General features: G+C 43.7%; 1 protein-coding gene across 3 annotated transcripts in view; it reads right to left on the bottom strand.

The window, feature by feature from the left end:
• The window catches only part of Atp8a1 (ATPase phospholipid transporting 8A1), a 233,233-nt gene that overhangs the window by 91,895 nt on the left and 126,594 nt on the right, over positions 1 to 14,744 (bottom strand). For all 3 annotated transcript variants that reach the window (XM_045161357.1, XM_045161360.1, XM_045161358.1), the window contains 2 exons: positions 6,910 to 7,048; positions 4,549 to 4,613 (listed from right to left, as the gene is read on the bottom strand). In XM_045161357.1, the coding sequence (XP_045017292.1) occupies positions 4,549 to 4,613; positions 6,910 to 7,048 (204 nt within the window). The remainder of the gene's footprint in view (positions 1 to 4,548; positions 4,614 to 6,909; positions 7,049 to 14,744) is intronic.

Here is a 14,744-nt window from a genome sequence, read left to right as displayed (position 1 = left end):
TGGTGACTCACTTCTCAAAAACTCCAACCATATTTACTACACGCTAGGTAACCGGCTGGGCGCTGAGAAAGAATGATAAACGGGAGCAGACACGGTCCCTGCCTCCATCAAGACTGTGTTCCTGGAGACTCTGAGCTTTGTGATCTACTGGAAAAACAGGTAGCGCAGGTACCTCTGAGTGACCACCTTCTTAGAAGCCTCTGACTGAAAATCAGTGTCGCTATCTTAACAATATACTGGCACTGTACAGTCAATAGTCAGATGCTTCACCCTTTGTCTAGTTCCCTTTAGAAAACCACTTACACACCTGGCACTTAAGCCACTTACAGAATATGGAGGAAAACGAAGCAGTCGTTAAATAAAAGCAGCCACGCTGCCCCACACTGTCGGCTGAACAGCTAAACCCCGATGCAAAGTGCCCCAGGTCACATCAAGCTCTGCCTTTGATGCCCGAGGTTCCTGCTGTCATTTTCTTCCTTTGTTTGTGTTGATGATGACAGTGACGCAAGCGCGCGCCCCAGCAGAATGGCTTCCCCTGTGGTTTGTCACAGCACTGTCAGGCAGCAGCTCAGCTCGGGGGCCCTCTCTTGAGGATGCCCGAGCTATTCATCCCCACACCCCATCACCGTCACTGGTGTTGGGGCCAATTTCCTCTTATCCTGGCTCCTTACATAACAACACACCTCCACGTTCCTCCCAACTTGTTGATATACAATGGTACAATTGCTCTGGCACACCGAAATTTCACACACACAAGGCTGGTCCTGTGCGGGCACATTCTCTGACCTGGCTCCGTGCACCGTAGCTGGCTAGACAGCGCTCTGACAAGTTTCAACTCCGTCATTTCTTTACAGGTGCCCTATGTGTGCGTAGCCAGCCACCGTTAACAGAGCACGAGGTAGCTTCACATGCGCTATGACGGATCATCTGCCAAGCTAGAGTAAGAGGAACATAAGAGTGCAAGTAGTACACAAGCAAAGTGCATACAAAGAAGTGTGTTGAGTGTGCTACAATTTGTTTCTTAATTTTTTTTTAGGGCTGGAGGGATGGCTTAGTGGTTAAGGCATTTGCCTGCAAAGCCAAAGGATCCAGGTTCAATTCTACATGACCCACGTTAGCCAGATGCACAAGGCGGTGCATGTGTCTGGAGTTCGTTTGCAGTGGCTGGAGGCCCTGGTGCGCCCATTCTCTCTCTCGCTCTCTGCTTGCCTCCCTCCCTCCCTCCCTCCCTCCCTCCCTCCCTCCCTCCCTCCCTCCCTCCCTCCCCCCCCGTCACTCTCAAATAAATAAATAAATAAATAATTAAAAATTAAAAAAAATAGTATAATTGTTTTGAGACACACACACACACACACACACACACAGAGAGAGAGAGAGAGAGCAGAGAGAGAGAGAATGGGCATTCCGGGGCCTCCAGCCACTGCAAACTAACTCCAGACACATGTGCTACCTTGTGCATCTGGCTTATGTGGGTCTTGGGAAACTGAACTTGGGTCCTTTGTCTTCGCAGGTAAGTTCCTTAACCGCTAAGCCATCTCTCCAGCCCTGTAGTTTGTTTTTTGACAATGCAGTACGGGCTCTGGAAGAACAGGGTGAAGCCTAGGGAGGTTTAGATACAAATGTTGGTACCTCAATTTTCTACCATCCATACTATTCCTGTAACTTAAATTTTATATCACAAGCTTATACTTATTCAAACAAAAAGACATTACAAATTCTAACTCTGTATTCAAGTTCAGTGTTCCTTTCTCTTTTTGTCAAATATGTCTTGGTCTTATTGGACGGGCTTCCTGTTTCACGTATTTCTCCTCACTCAGCTACTCCTCTAACAAGATGCAACTTTCTCCATGAACACTTCCCTAAACGTCACCAGAGTCTCACAGCAAGCATCTATCTCACGGATGTTTTGTGTTCTTATTTGTACACAATGTTACTTGTGGTTTGAGTGTGAAATGTCCCCTGTAGCCTCAAGTTTTGGTGATTAAGCCTCACATTAAGCCTTTGGAAGTTGGAGCCCTGCTGGAGGGCCTGTGTTACTGGGGGTGAAAAGTTTCTTAGTCCAGCCACCCCTGGGTGCTGATAGCTCTCTCTTGTTACTTCCTCCCTGATGATAAGGCCATGTGATACCTGGCTTGCTAACTTTTCCCCATGAAACTTCTCCTTGAAAGCCAAGCTGAAATAAACTCATTCGTTCCATAAGCTGCTTTTGGTCCGGTGTTCGGTGCCAGCAATGAGAAGGAAACTGGTATACTACCGTACTGACAGGTGACAGAAACTGGTGAGGAAAGTCAGGGTAACAGAACTGCAAAAGTGAATTTAAAAAAAAAAAAATTCTTGACTGAAAGCAGGAAATATCTCTAAGCTTGCAGAAACCTGGATGTTACAGCCTCCAGGAAAGCTCTCTAGATCAAGCTTGTGCCCTTCCTAGAGGACAGAAACTCTGATCCTTACCTAAGATGACTGGCAAAGCTGTAAAATTTGGTCTTTGTCCACAGCAACCTACTGACTTGGTCTTCCTCACATAGCCACTCCCCATAAAAACCCATAGCTGAGTATGGAGGTGGACTTCTTAGACCCCCTCTCTTGCCTCCGTGGACAAGAGGTCCACCTTGCTGCCTACTCTTCTGTTCTAGGCTGAATCCCCTTTCTCTTTGTCCTCCTACAGCTTTAAGCTATAATAAAATCTCTCTGAACCTTGTCCTCTGGTCTGTGGATTTCATTCTTTGAATTCATAGGACAAGGATCCGGAGACACCCCAAACTATTGGTGCACAAGGAACTCAAAATTCCTGTGTCACTACTACTGTGAGTAAGCTTCTGGCTGGAAGAGCTGCCTTAGTCATTTTTCACAAGAAAAAAACTAGACTACAAGTCAAAATTAGTACACAGGATGGTGGGAAATGGACACAGTATAAAGGCAGAAGGCACAGGGTACACGACGGAAAAATTTATTGGTATGCTCCCTGGAGTGTCTGACAGAGAGCCTTTGAATATAGTAAGGCATCCTTCCACTCATGTGTATGTGTGTGTGTGTGCGCACACACAGTAGTGGTTTGTTTTTAGGATTAAGGCTTAGCTCACAAAAAAATACTTGTGCAGCAATGAAAGTCACGAACAACTAAAACAGTTGCAAAAATCGCAGCCTATCCTTTAAGTTACCAGTTGATGAGATGTCACAAGACAGGAAACATATGGGGGTTGTTTTTCAGAGGAGTGATTTAAAAACCTGAAGTCAGAAAAAGTTCTTACACATAATTTCTGCCCCAGAGCGAACTTCCCAGCCTCCCTCACCTCTTCACTTTCCCCTCAGCCTCACTCTAACCCTAATCATCAGGTTTCTCGGCTCTGCTTCCTGCGTCACAGCGGTTATTTTAGCAGGTGTATAATCATCACCTCTCGTTCTGTCTTCCACCTTGAATTACAAACAGTCACCTTGACTTTAAAGTAGCTATAAGTCTAGAAGTTAGAGCACTAAAAATAAATAATAATAAAAAAGCACAAACCCAAAACAGTAAGCAATCTTTCATCCCAGGAGTGACAATTCTGTGTTGTTTAATAAGACTTGCAGAAATGTTTAAACGAGGCACACTATTTATTAAAGATGGAAGAAGCTAAATCAGGTATAAAAAAAGCTTCAAACACAAAATACAACAGTTGGGCTGGAGAGATGGCTTAGTGGTTAAGTGCTTGCCTGTGAAGCCTAAGGACCCTGGTTCGAGGCTCGATTCCCCAGGACCCACGTTAGCCAGATGCACAAGGGGGTGCACATGTCTGGAGTTCATTTGCAGCGGCTGGAGGCCCTGGTGTGCCCATTCTCTCTCTCTTTCTCTCTATCTGCCTCTTTCTCTGTCTGTCGCTCTCAAATAAATATATAAAAGTAACAAAATAATACAAACTGAGACATGAATGAGTTTTACCATCAATCAGCAACCTGCTGACCCACTGCTTCGTAAGGCAGCTCTTCCATCTCACACCACTAAAGGAGTCAGTCACATGATAATTTCTTTCAGCTAGCACAGGTGTAAAGATTGAATTAGTTTATACCCATATTGTTCAAAACTATCGATTAAAATGATAAAGCAAAGTCAGGCGTGGGGGCGGTGCACACCTTTAATCCCAGCGCTTGGGAGGCAGAGGTAGGAGGATTTTGAGTTCACCCTGAGACTCCATAGTGAATTCCAGGTCAGCCTGGGCCAGAGTGAGACCCTACCTTGAAACAAAACAAACAAACAAACAAAAAGATAAAGCAGATAAACAGTGGTAAGGTGGGAAAATGTATCCTTTGACTTCAGGAAATAAAGTATTTTATCACCTATGAATCTAAGACAAAACACAAGGGAAGGGGTTGTGATGATAGCCCCGTGGTTAAAGGTGCTTTCTTGCAAAGCCTGCTAGCCTGGGTCCGCTTCCCCAGCCACCTACATAAAGCCAGGCAGGCACTCGTTAGTAACACCAAGAGACTCTGGTATGTGTGTGCGTGCACACACACACGAAAATGGTAAGTCAGTAAGTAAATACTACAGAGGTTTTGAAAAGCAATCTTACTTACATCAAGGGAGCCTTCATTTATAACAATCATTCCCATGTTCTTCTTCAAAAGCTTACAGGAGTGTCCTACATACAGAAAATAAATGGATAAATTTTTTTCAGAAGTAAAGATGTTAAAATAATAATATCACCAAAACATCTAAAGAAGATTTTGCTATGAGACATGGCCATCAGTTGCTGTCTAGGGTTACAGGAAGCTAAGCATGAAATCCTCCTGGCTGCTACGAGAGGTGAGATAAAAGGACAGCACTGGAGGCTGTCTTGATAAGCATCGGAGGATCCCAGGTGTCTTGAAAACTTCCAAGCACACAGGCTACTCGATGATGATCAACATGCACAGTAAAACCTGGCCAGGTGGGTGCTCACACAGTTGGGTACTCACACAGGAGGATGCAAGACAGCAAGACGATCCAATCTTGGATCTACTGATCCCACCTTCTCCCTGGTCTGGATAGTGAAGACATCCTTTCCTTGTCTTGCCTTTGTTTTACACACTCCATAAAAACCAAACCAAAACAACCCCCCAACGCCCCTGTATTGCATCCAAATCCGCCTAGTTTACCCCAGTGTGTCATAGCTGCAGGTGGCGGGAGAAAATTGTAACCCTCGCAAAGGATGACGACACCATCTACATGCACACTGGCTGTGATCTCATTCCAGCTCATGGAACATCGTGCAATGTTTACCTCTGCATTTCTCCCCCACTCCCATCGTTTTGTGGTGCTAGGATCAAACCCAGAGCCTCACCAGTGATGAGCAGAATCTTCACTCCTGAGCCATGATGTCCCTAACCCTAAACATTCATCATTCTGAACCCTTTTCTTTTCAGGGTCTCGCTGTGAAATTTCTCAGGCTGGCCGTGACCTCACGGTGATCTTCCTACCTTGCTTCCCGAGTGCTGGGATTAAAGGCATCAGCCATCATGGCTGGCTTGAACTCTCTTATTTTATATTATTTTATTTATTTATGTAGTTTTTCGAGATAGTGTTTCACTCTAGCCCAGGCTGACCTGGAATTCACTATGTAGTCTCAGGTTGGCCTTGAACTCATGGTGATCCTCCTACCTCTGCCTCCTGAGTGCTGGGGTAAAAGCATGCATCACCATGCCCAGCTTAAATTTATTTATTTATTTGCAAGTGGTGGGGAGAGAGGGAAGAGAATGAATGGGTGAACTCACTAGGGCCTCTTGCCACTGTAAATCTGTGAACCTCAGATATGCGCATCTGGCTTTACGTGGGTACTGGGGAATAAAATCCAGCCCATTAGGCTTTGAAAACAAATGCCTTTAACCACTGAGCCATCTCTCCAGCCCTCATTCTGGACTCTTATCTCATGTTTGGATCTGTCTCCTGAACTTGGTAGACTCATAGCCACAAATACAAAGTAGGCATGTCACACAGGGTCTATCCAAAACCCAGGTTCCGGATAAGATGTGTCTTCCTCATTTGGTTACTGGCAACTCTTATCTTTCAAATTAGAGGATCAAATGCCCATGGAGTTCCCCGAATTCCTTTCTTTTGTTGAGCCCATCATTGTGTTTATCAGTCAATCTATTGATTCTACCTTAAAAATATTATTTTTATTTATGAGAGAGAGAGAGAATGAATATGGGTGAGCTAGGGTTTCTAGCCACTAGAAACAAACTCCAGATGCATGTGCCACCCTGTGTCTCTGGCTTATGTGGGTCCTGGAGAATCGAACCTGGGTACTTTGGCTTTGCAGGCAAGGGCCTTAACCACCACACCATCTCCCAGTCCTGGCTCTACTTTAAAACATTTTGAGTCTTCAGCCGCTTCTTCCAATTGCCACTTGGTCCAAGCCACAACCATGTTCTCCTGGGTCAATACTGGCTTATAAAGTTCCACTAATGTTTTTATGTTTGTTTTTTTTTTTTAACTAAAAACATTAATCTTGGGAGTAACTCCAATCTTGATTTCCCCCATGTATGTTACTGAAATTGTATTAACCCTGGCGGAAGAAAGGAGTGAAGAATAAGGGAGATGAACAAGGGGGCGCATATGTCTGGAGAGTTTGTTTGCAGTGGCTGGAGGCCCTGGAGTGCCCATTCTCTCCGACTCTCTCAAATAAATAAAACTTAAAAAAAAAAAAAAAAAAAGACTAAGGGAGACCCAGTCTCAAACAGGGCGAAAGGAGAGGATAAGCCTGAGGTTGCTCTGACCTCCCCATGCACACAGTGGCATGCACATGCCAATACACACACACGCACACACACACACTCACTCACTCACACTCGCAGGCACACACACCCTCGCAGGTGCACACCAAATGCAGCCATGCACACCTAGAGACGACGCACTAACAACAGAGCCCCGCGACTGAAAACGTGAGCGGGGCGACTTACCGATGTTGATGGCCGTTTCCTGCTTGTCTCCTGTGAGGATCCAGATCTTGATGTCTGCTTTCATGAGCGTTTCTATGGTTTCCGGCACCTGATCTTGTAACTTATCCTCAATGGCTGTAGCTCCAAGTAGCTGAAGGTTCTGGAGAAAGCGAGTAGCAGAAATTTCAAGAGGGAAACTAGCTTACACTTTACTTTGTCAGACCACAAAAACTGAAGCCGGTTATTTCAAATGCAGACATGATAACTCGTGGGCTTCGGCATAACCATCACTCTCTTGATGTAGTTTTCTGCCTTAAGGACCCTTGACTTCAATTCAGAAAATTTTCCATTAAGAATGAGACTCTGGGGCTGGAGAGATGGCTTAGCAGTTAATCGCTTGCCTATGAAGCCTAAGGACCATGGTTTGAGGCTCAATTCCCCAGGACCCACGTAAGCCAGATGCACAAGGTGACGCATGCGTGTGGAGTTCATTTGCAGGGCTAGTGCCCATTCTCTCCCTCCCCCTCTCTCTCCCTCTCTCTCTGCCTGTCACTCTCAAATGAATAAATAAAAACAAAACAAAAAAAAACCCAAACAAACAAACAAAAAAAGAATGAGATTCTGGGCTGTCTTAACTTTCCCCAAGGTAAGGATCGGATGCTAAAACAAAATCAAACAAAACAATGACAATAACAAAAAGAAACATTTATGGGAGGGAGGTAAGTCAGTTAAGAAAGGAGCAGGTAGCTACCACACATATACACAAAAAAGACAATCAAATATGAACTGAATGAAGCTTGACCTCTTTAAAGCACACTAAGGATGCACAAGTTGCCATCCTTCCACATGAAACAGAATGGAAACCAATACACCATGTCTCGGGGGGCCGCTAGTTTGTGTAGACCACCACAACAAAGTCAACTGCATGATGAAGCAAGTCACACGAGTGATTTGCTTTCCCAGGAAACATAAAGGTTATAGTTACACTACCCTGGGGTCTGTTCAGAGTGTAATACCACGATACCTAATAATTGATGCAGGTGCTTTAATGATACTGTGAGGGCTGGAGGGATGGCTTAGCGGTTAAGGCATTTGCCTGCAAAGCCAAAGGACCCAGGTTCGATTCCCCAGGACCCACGCTAGCCAGATGCACAAGAGGGCGCATGCATCTGGAGTTTGTTTGCAGTGGCTGGAGGCCCTGGCACACCCATTCTCTCTCCCTGTTAAATAAATAAATAATAAAATATTTGAAAAAATACTGCAAAATTTTTTTGTTAATGGGCATCTGAGCCCTCAGCAAAGTTGTTTTGGTGGTGGAGGGCCTGGCCCTGATGTTAATGGCTGCTGATTTGTCAGGCAAATGTAGCATGCACTGCTATTTAACAGTCTGTTATTCACAGCAGTACTTCATTCAAAATTTGATTCAATCCCCTCAAGCCCTATTGCTGTCTTACCAACTGTTTATGTAATATTCTAAACTCTCTGTTGTCATTTCAATGATGTCCACCATCTTCATCAGCAATGGATCCTAGTGCAAGAGCCATTTCTTTGCTCATCTGTAAGAAGCAATCTCTCATCTATTCAAGCCCAGCTTCTAGCTCTTGGGCTATGCCCACCACACCTGTGGTTACTGCATTCATGGAAGTCTTGAATCCCTGAAAGTGTTTTAGGAAAGCTGGAATTACCTCTTCCACACTCCTCCTGTTGACGCATTGATATTATGATCTCCTCCCATGATCCACAAATGCTCTTAATCGTACTTACAATGGGGAATACTTTCCAAATGGTTTTCCATGTGCTGTTGGGCCATATCCATCAGAGGAATCACTATCTTTGGCAGCTATAACCTTACGTAAACTTTTTCTTAAAAATACGACTTAAAAGTTGAAATTGCTATTTGATCCACGGGGTACAGAAAGAATGCTGTGTTGATAGTCATGAAAACAATCTATACACACACATACACAACACACACACGCATGTACTGTCAATGAACAATAATATTTTAACATTCCCTGAGCTCTACATCTCAGCAATGGGTTTCAAACGTTCAGAAAACCACACAGTAGACATATCCTTCCAGCCCTGCTGTTATACTTGTAGAATACAGGCATTAATCTTGTACAGTCTTTAAAGGCAATGGGGCTTCAAGAATGGCAGTGAGGGATGAGATACCTCCCAGTGAGTTGTTGGCCAGGGAGGTCCCTGATACCCCCAAAACATTACAGGCCATTGCTGAAGCCCTTGGTTTCCTACCAGGAATAGATGGTAAGATCTTATTGATGAAGACTCCACATGCTTGGTCTGCAAGGTCACTGAGAAATCCTGCTGGAGCTGAGCTGAAAACCTCCTCCATGTAGACCAGCTGACAGAAAGCTGGAAAGAGCTATGCTCCATGCAGCTCTATGAGTGAGAGAGAAATCACCAGTGCAGATACACAACAGTGGACACTGAAAGCATTAAGTTGGGCCAGCCAGGCCAAATGAACCAACTGGTACTATAGTGGCACATCTGTTATGGAGGAAACCAACTGTTCTCTAATTGGATTGGAGGCCCACTCCATGGGAGGAAATACATGCCTGATACTGAAAACCTATGACAAGGGAAGTCATGAGCCCTAGGGGTGTAATGTCTCCTGGTATTTGGCTAAAAACAAATATTAAGTCACCAAACTGCCTGGTAAGCACTTTTCTTAATATTTTACCCATATATCAATGCTACTCTCATTTTTGGTTAAAGAAGCTTCTCTTTTCAGATGGCGGTAACCTCTGGGATGACTCAATAGGCACCATGGTGCTGAGAAGAAGTGACAGAGGAGTGCTCAGCACTGAAATATCTCTATCATATCTACCATGGCAAAGAGTCCACTGAGGAAGAGGTGGCTGAAAGAATGTTAAGAGCCAAAAGAAGGGTTAGGATGCCTTACAATGCACTCTTCCAGACACAAAATGGCCTGGATAGCCATGACACATAATAGGAGGGAAAGATGATGACATCAAAACAACAGAGAAACTGATTGAGAGGGGGAGGGGATATGATGGAGAGTGGAGTTGTGAAGGGGAAAGTGAGGGAGGAGGGAATTATCATGGTTTATTGTCTATAATTATGGAAGTTGTCTATACTAAAAAAAATTAAAGAAAAATAATGGCAATGGGCATGGTGGTGCACACCTTTAATTGCAGCACTCGGGAGGCAGAGGTAGGAGGATGGCTGTGAGTTCGAGGCCACCCTGAGACTCCATAGTGAATTCCAGGTCACCCTGAGCTAGAGTGAGACCCTACCTTGAAAAACCAAAAATAATAAAAAAAAAAAAAGAAAAAGAAAAACAGCGGCAATAAACACCGGCTTACTGAGTCACCATCCACACCAGTCCTTTGCAGCCAGGCACTGACTTCTGGTTTCTGAGTCTGCTCTTGCTGGCTCGCCCTGCCTTCATAAGCGGAGCCAGATCCTTCCCTAAAGTCTCGCGAACCACCCTGGCTGGCTGGGGGCTTTTCTCCTGCACTTCCTCACCTCTCAGTCTTCAGAGCACTGACAAGGGTAAATGGCTTGCTCTGCGTTAGGCTTTGGCTTATGGGAATGTTTTAACCGCCTTGATCTATCTGGACCATGGAAACTTTTTCCACATCAGCATTTGGCTTGTTTGGCTTTCTTATCATTCTTGTGTTCACTGGAGCAAGGACTTTAATTTCCTTTAAGAACCTTTCCTTTACAGTCACCCTTGGGTGTCTGGAGTGAGAGGACTAGCTGTCAGTCTTTCTTGGTTTTAGACCTGCCTTTTCTCTTTAGCTTAATAATTCCCAGCTTTTGATTTTAAAATGAGAGACATGAAGCTCTTCCTTTTACTGACATACTTGGAAGCCACAGCAGAATTGGCTTACTTTTAATACAGTGCCTCTGAGAACAACAAAAAAGTCCCAAGAGGGACGGGTGAGTGGCCAGTTGATGGGAGTACTGTTTGTAGTGCCACAAAACAATTACAATAAAAAAAAGATCGCTGAGCACCTATGAGCATTAAAAATAGAGTCGTGAAGACCAAGTTTGAAATATCTCAAGAATTACTGAGATGTAACAGAGACAAAGTGAGCATGCGCTGTTGGGAAAAAAATGGTACCTATGGGCTCACCCCGTAGGTGTAAGTAGTGTACCAGTTGGGGGCGCATTGGGCTGCAATGGAAAATTTTACAGCTTAGAGGAGGCTAAGTTAAAGCAGGCAGTTACTGAGAGCTCAACCATGTCTTCCTTCAGTTTCCTGGTCTCTCTCAGTATCACCTCAGAGTGGCTGTCACTGGTACAATTCAAACAGCTGTACTGATGACAAGAGTAAGGAGCTAATCTTGATCCTATCTGTCTCTTTCTTGGAGAACACAGTTATTTCTACAAGCCCCCCACGAGGACAGCTGACCAGGCTGTTTTAGGGTTAACTCAAATCCCAGTACACAGTTTACCCAGAGTCCACAGTGGGCCTGTCGTAGCAGAAGGGGGATGGGAATAAGTGTTCAATTATCTAGCCAGTAGCTTCTGCTATGGTGGACACGTGAGGAGATGCTTCTATAAGGCCATATGCACATGGACTTCAGTGCAAACATACATAGAAACGTTTACACTTACACAGACACCTCCACCTCACTTGCCCAATGAAACCTGGCTCATACTATGAAGCAAAACTCAAAAGTGACTGCGTTTTAGCTTTTCAGTACTTCTTTTCTTTTAAAAAAATATTTATTTGAAAGGAGAAAGTGAAAGAGAGAGAGAAAGAAAGGGAGACAGGGAGAGAAAAAAGAGAGACGGAGACAGAGAGAGACTGAGCATCCCTAAGTGGAAAATCTGAAATCCTCCAAAATCTGAAACGTTTTGAGCACTAACATGAAGCCATAAATGGGGGATTCCACACATGACCTCATGTGACAGGTGGCAGTCAAACGTGAAATAAAATATGGATATTTATAAACCAGAATTACCTTCAGGCTATGTAAATGAGGTGTGTTTGAAAACAACAAATTTTATTCTTATTTAACCTTGAGCCCCATCCTTTAAGGACCTTAATATGTACTTAAGATATTCCCAAATCTGGGAAAATTCAAACTCTGAAATACTCCTGGTCCCAAGCATTTTGGAGAAGGATAAGGGATGGTCCACATGTATTACAATGAGCTGTTCCCACTGGCACTTTGGCTTGCTGAAGGGTAGCTGTGTCTTCGCAGCACTGAGACTGGGCACTCAGTAAGTTCACTAGTGAGCTAGTGACAAACAAAACCAAACCCAAATCCAAATGTCACGAAACACTGCTGCCATTGAAAGCAATTTCTAATATGTTCCAAATCATGTGGACCGCTATTAGGGCCATTTGATGCATGACTTCTTAGTGCGTAATACAGAAAACAGGAAGGCAAATTGTCTGCTCTGAAAAGACGGCATTATTTTATTACCTTTAATAGGAAGCAGATTTGAAAGCCATCACAACCTGAAGAATAATTACCATCAAGAAGTTCAGGAAAAGAAAGGAGGAGGACTCAGCATCAGCAATGCTGGCATTACAACCACTGCATTTCAGCAGTTGGACAATGATCCTATCAGATCTTCCAGCTACTTTTAGGGTACATGCAGTTACATCATCTGGCTCACATCCTAGAAGGATCAGGAAGCAGCTCTGCTCAAATTTTACGTATTCTATGGGAGGCACGTTAAGTCCCTTTAATAGTCACAGACATAGTGCAGCCCCACAAACCCTCCAAAATGTCTAAACCAGAAAAAAAAAATTATTTATTTATTTTCGCAATGTGCTTCACCAAGGACTGGGTTAGCCAGATAATTGGTGTGAGCCAAGATGTGAACACACTCATCAGAAATGCACACACACATATATTCGTGCGTTTCTCAGCTCTACTCTAAGGGGATAAATGAGCTCAGAAAGTATACAGATATACATTACCACACGCAAAACCTATAAAAATAAAATGACTTCACTGGAGAGATCATGTTGAAATCATGTTTGGAAGAAGGAAAGCGTCTGGTTTTAGACAAGTCAAGGGACACACTTCCCAATGCAGCAGTAATAATAAAGAGGATGAAAGACACAGGCAGGGTGGCTCAGGAGGTGTACGGAGAAGTGACAGGCAGGTTACATGGGGTGCGCTGGTGGCGAGGATGAGGGTGATTTCTAAGAGCACGCAAAATGATTTCTGCATGTTCAGCAGCGCTCCACTGTCTCTAATGTGGATGTGTGCCGAGGAAACCCTGAGCGCCCCGAAAGCCACACTAACTCATTTTAGTGCAAGGCTTTGCGCATCCTTTCCCCTTCTCCCTGGTGTCGTTTCTGGTGAGATTAGGATCTTGAGTGATAGGCTGTCCTGCCTTCGGAAATTAATATCTTTAGCTACACAGCCATCATTAGAGAAAAAGACGTGAACTCTGCGTGCTTTTCCTGATTACAGCACAAAAGTGCCCAAGCTATAATCAATTTCAACTCAGATATGTATTACCTTACACAGAAGACCACTAATGGCCACTGTGGGATTTACATATTCAGAATGTGTTGAAACATGATAAAATTCCCATGGCATTTATGGAATTGAAAAAAAAAGCTAAATTTTACTTTGGAAAATGTCATCATGCCAAGTGCTATAATGGTTTCAGGCCAATAACTTTTTGATGTAATATATATTGTTATTACAGAAAAATAATAAAATAATATTTATTCCTCAAATAAACCTACCAATAATCTTTCCTTTCAGATATTTCTAAAGTATATGGTTTTTTTTTTAAAAAGGGCAACTAAATGTAAACTTCCATCTTAGTGAAAGTTAAGCTTCATGTATTTAAAAACCTAGTGCATAATCTAGTAAAATGTATTTGTCAAATGTAGAAATTGTGCTTTCCCCCTCAACACCTGTGTATTTTTTGGGGTAAAAGAGCCTGAAAGTGACCCTTATTTCTGTATTAAGCATGTTGTCAGTGACTGGATGATCCCATGTTATCATCAGTTTGTGCTGTGTTTCTAACTGAAGAAGGTATACCAATAAAACTCATGTTACTTTATGCTTTGACGAGTTCACAGAAGTTTCTTTAAAGACAAAGACATAATACTGGTATACAAAATTTCACTCCTGTGTTAAATATGGACCAACAATAGTAATACACAGTGACCTTTACTTCACTATGAAATAAGACTGGGGCCAGGAAGGGACATTTCCTCAGCAGAGAAGGCATGCCACGCTGCACAGCGTCTTATGCTTATTTGAGCCAATAGTTTCAGAGAGGTGTAAATTACCCAAGGTCGCACAGAGATACAACTGAGCCATGAAGGTCAAGACTAAATCACCAAGAGCCAACACACACGCCCCCAAGGAAGCAAATGGGAAGGGCCACCTCAAGTCAGAGCACAAACTTTACTTAAAACATCATTGTCTCTTCCTGAGCCTTGAGCAGGATGGTTTCTGTGAATGACTTTTAGCCTCCGTCCTGAGCCATCGCTATAAATGGTACCTGTTTCTACATGAAAATTTCCACGTTCACATTTAAAGATTCGCTCCTTTACAAATCCGCACACACATGCCTGCTTGCAGTCATTCGTCAACACTCACTGAACAGGTAGTTCAGAGTAGGGTGCTAGGGATACAGCTGTGAGCCCCTTCCTTCATGGAATTTATAATTCACAAAGCTGGAGGCAGTGGGTGACTCATGCCGGCCATTTTAAGCTCTCAGGAGGCCTACGCAGGACTGCTGTAAGTGCGGAGCTAGGAAGTGGGGGGGGGGGTGTCATCATTGTTGGAGGTTGTTTTTTTAAAACGTTTATTTTTATTTATTTATGAAAGGAAGAGAGATGGAGATGGGGGGGGGGAATGGTTGCACCAGGG

This window comes from Jaculus jaculus, chromosome 11 (genome assembly GCF_020740685.1).
Source record: "Jaculus jaculus isolate mJacJac1 chromosome 11, mJacJac1.mat.Y.cur, whole genome shotgun sequence".
Lineage (NCBI taxonomy): Eukaryota > Metazoa > Chordata > Mammalia > Rodentia > Dipodidae > Jaculus > Jaculus jaculus.
Note: the sequence above shows the minus strand (reverse complement) of the source record. Positions and strands in the feature narration are given on the sequence as shown.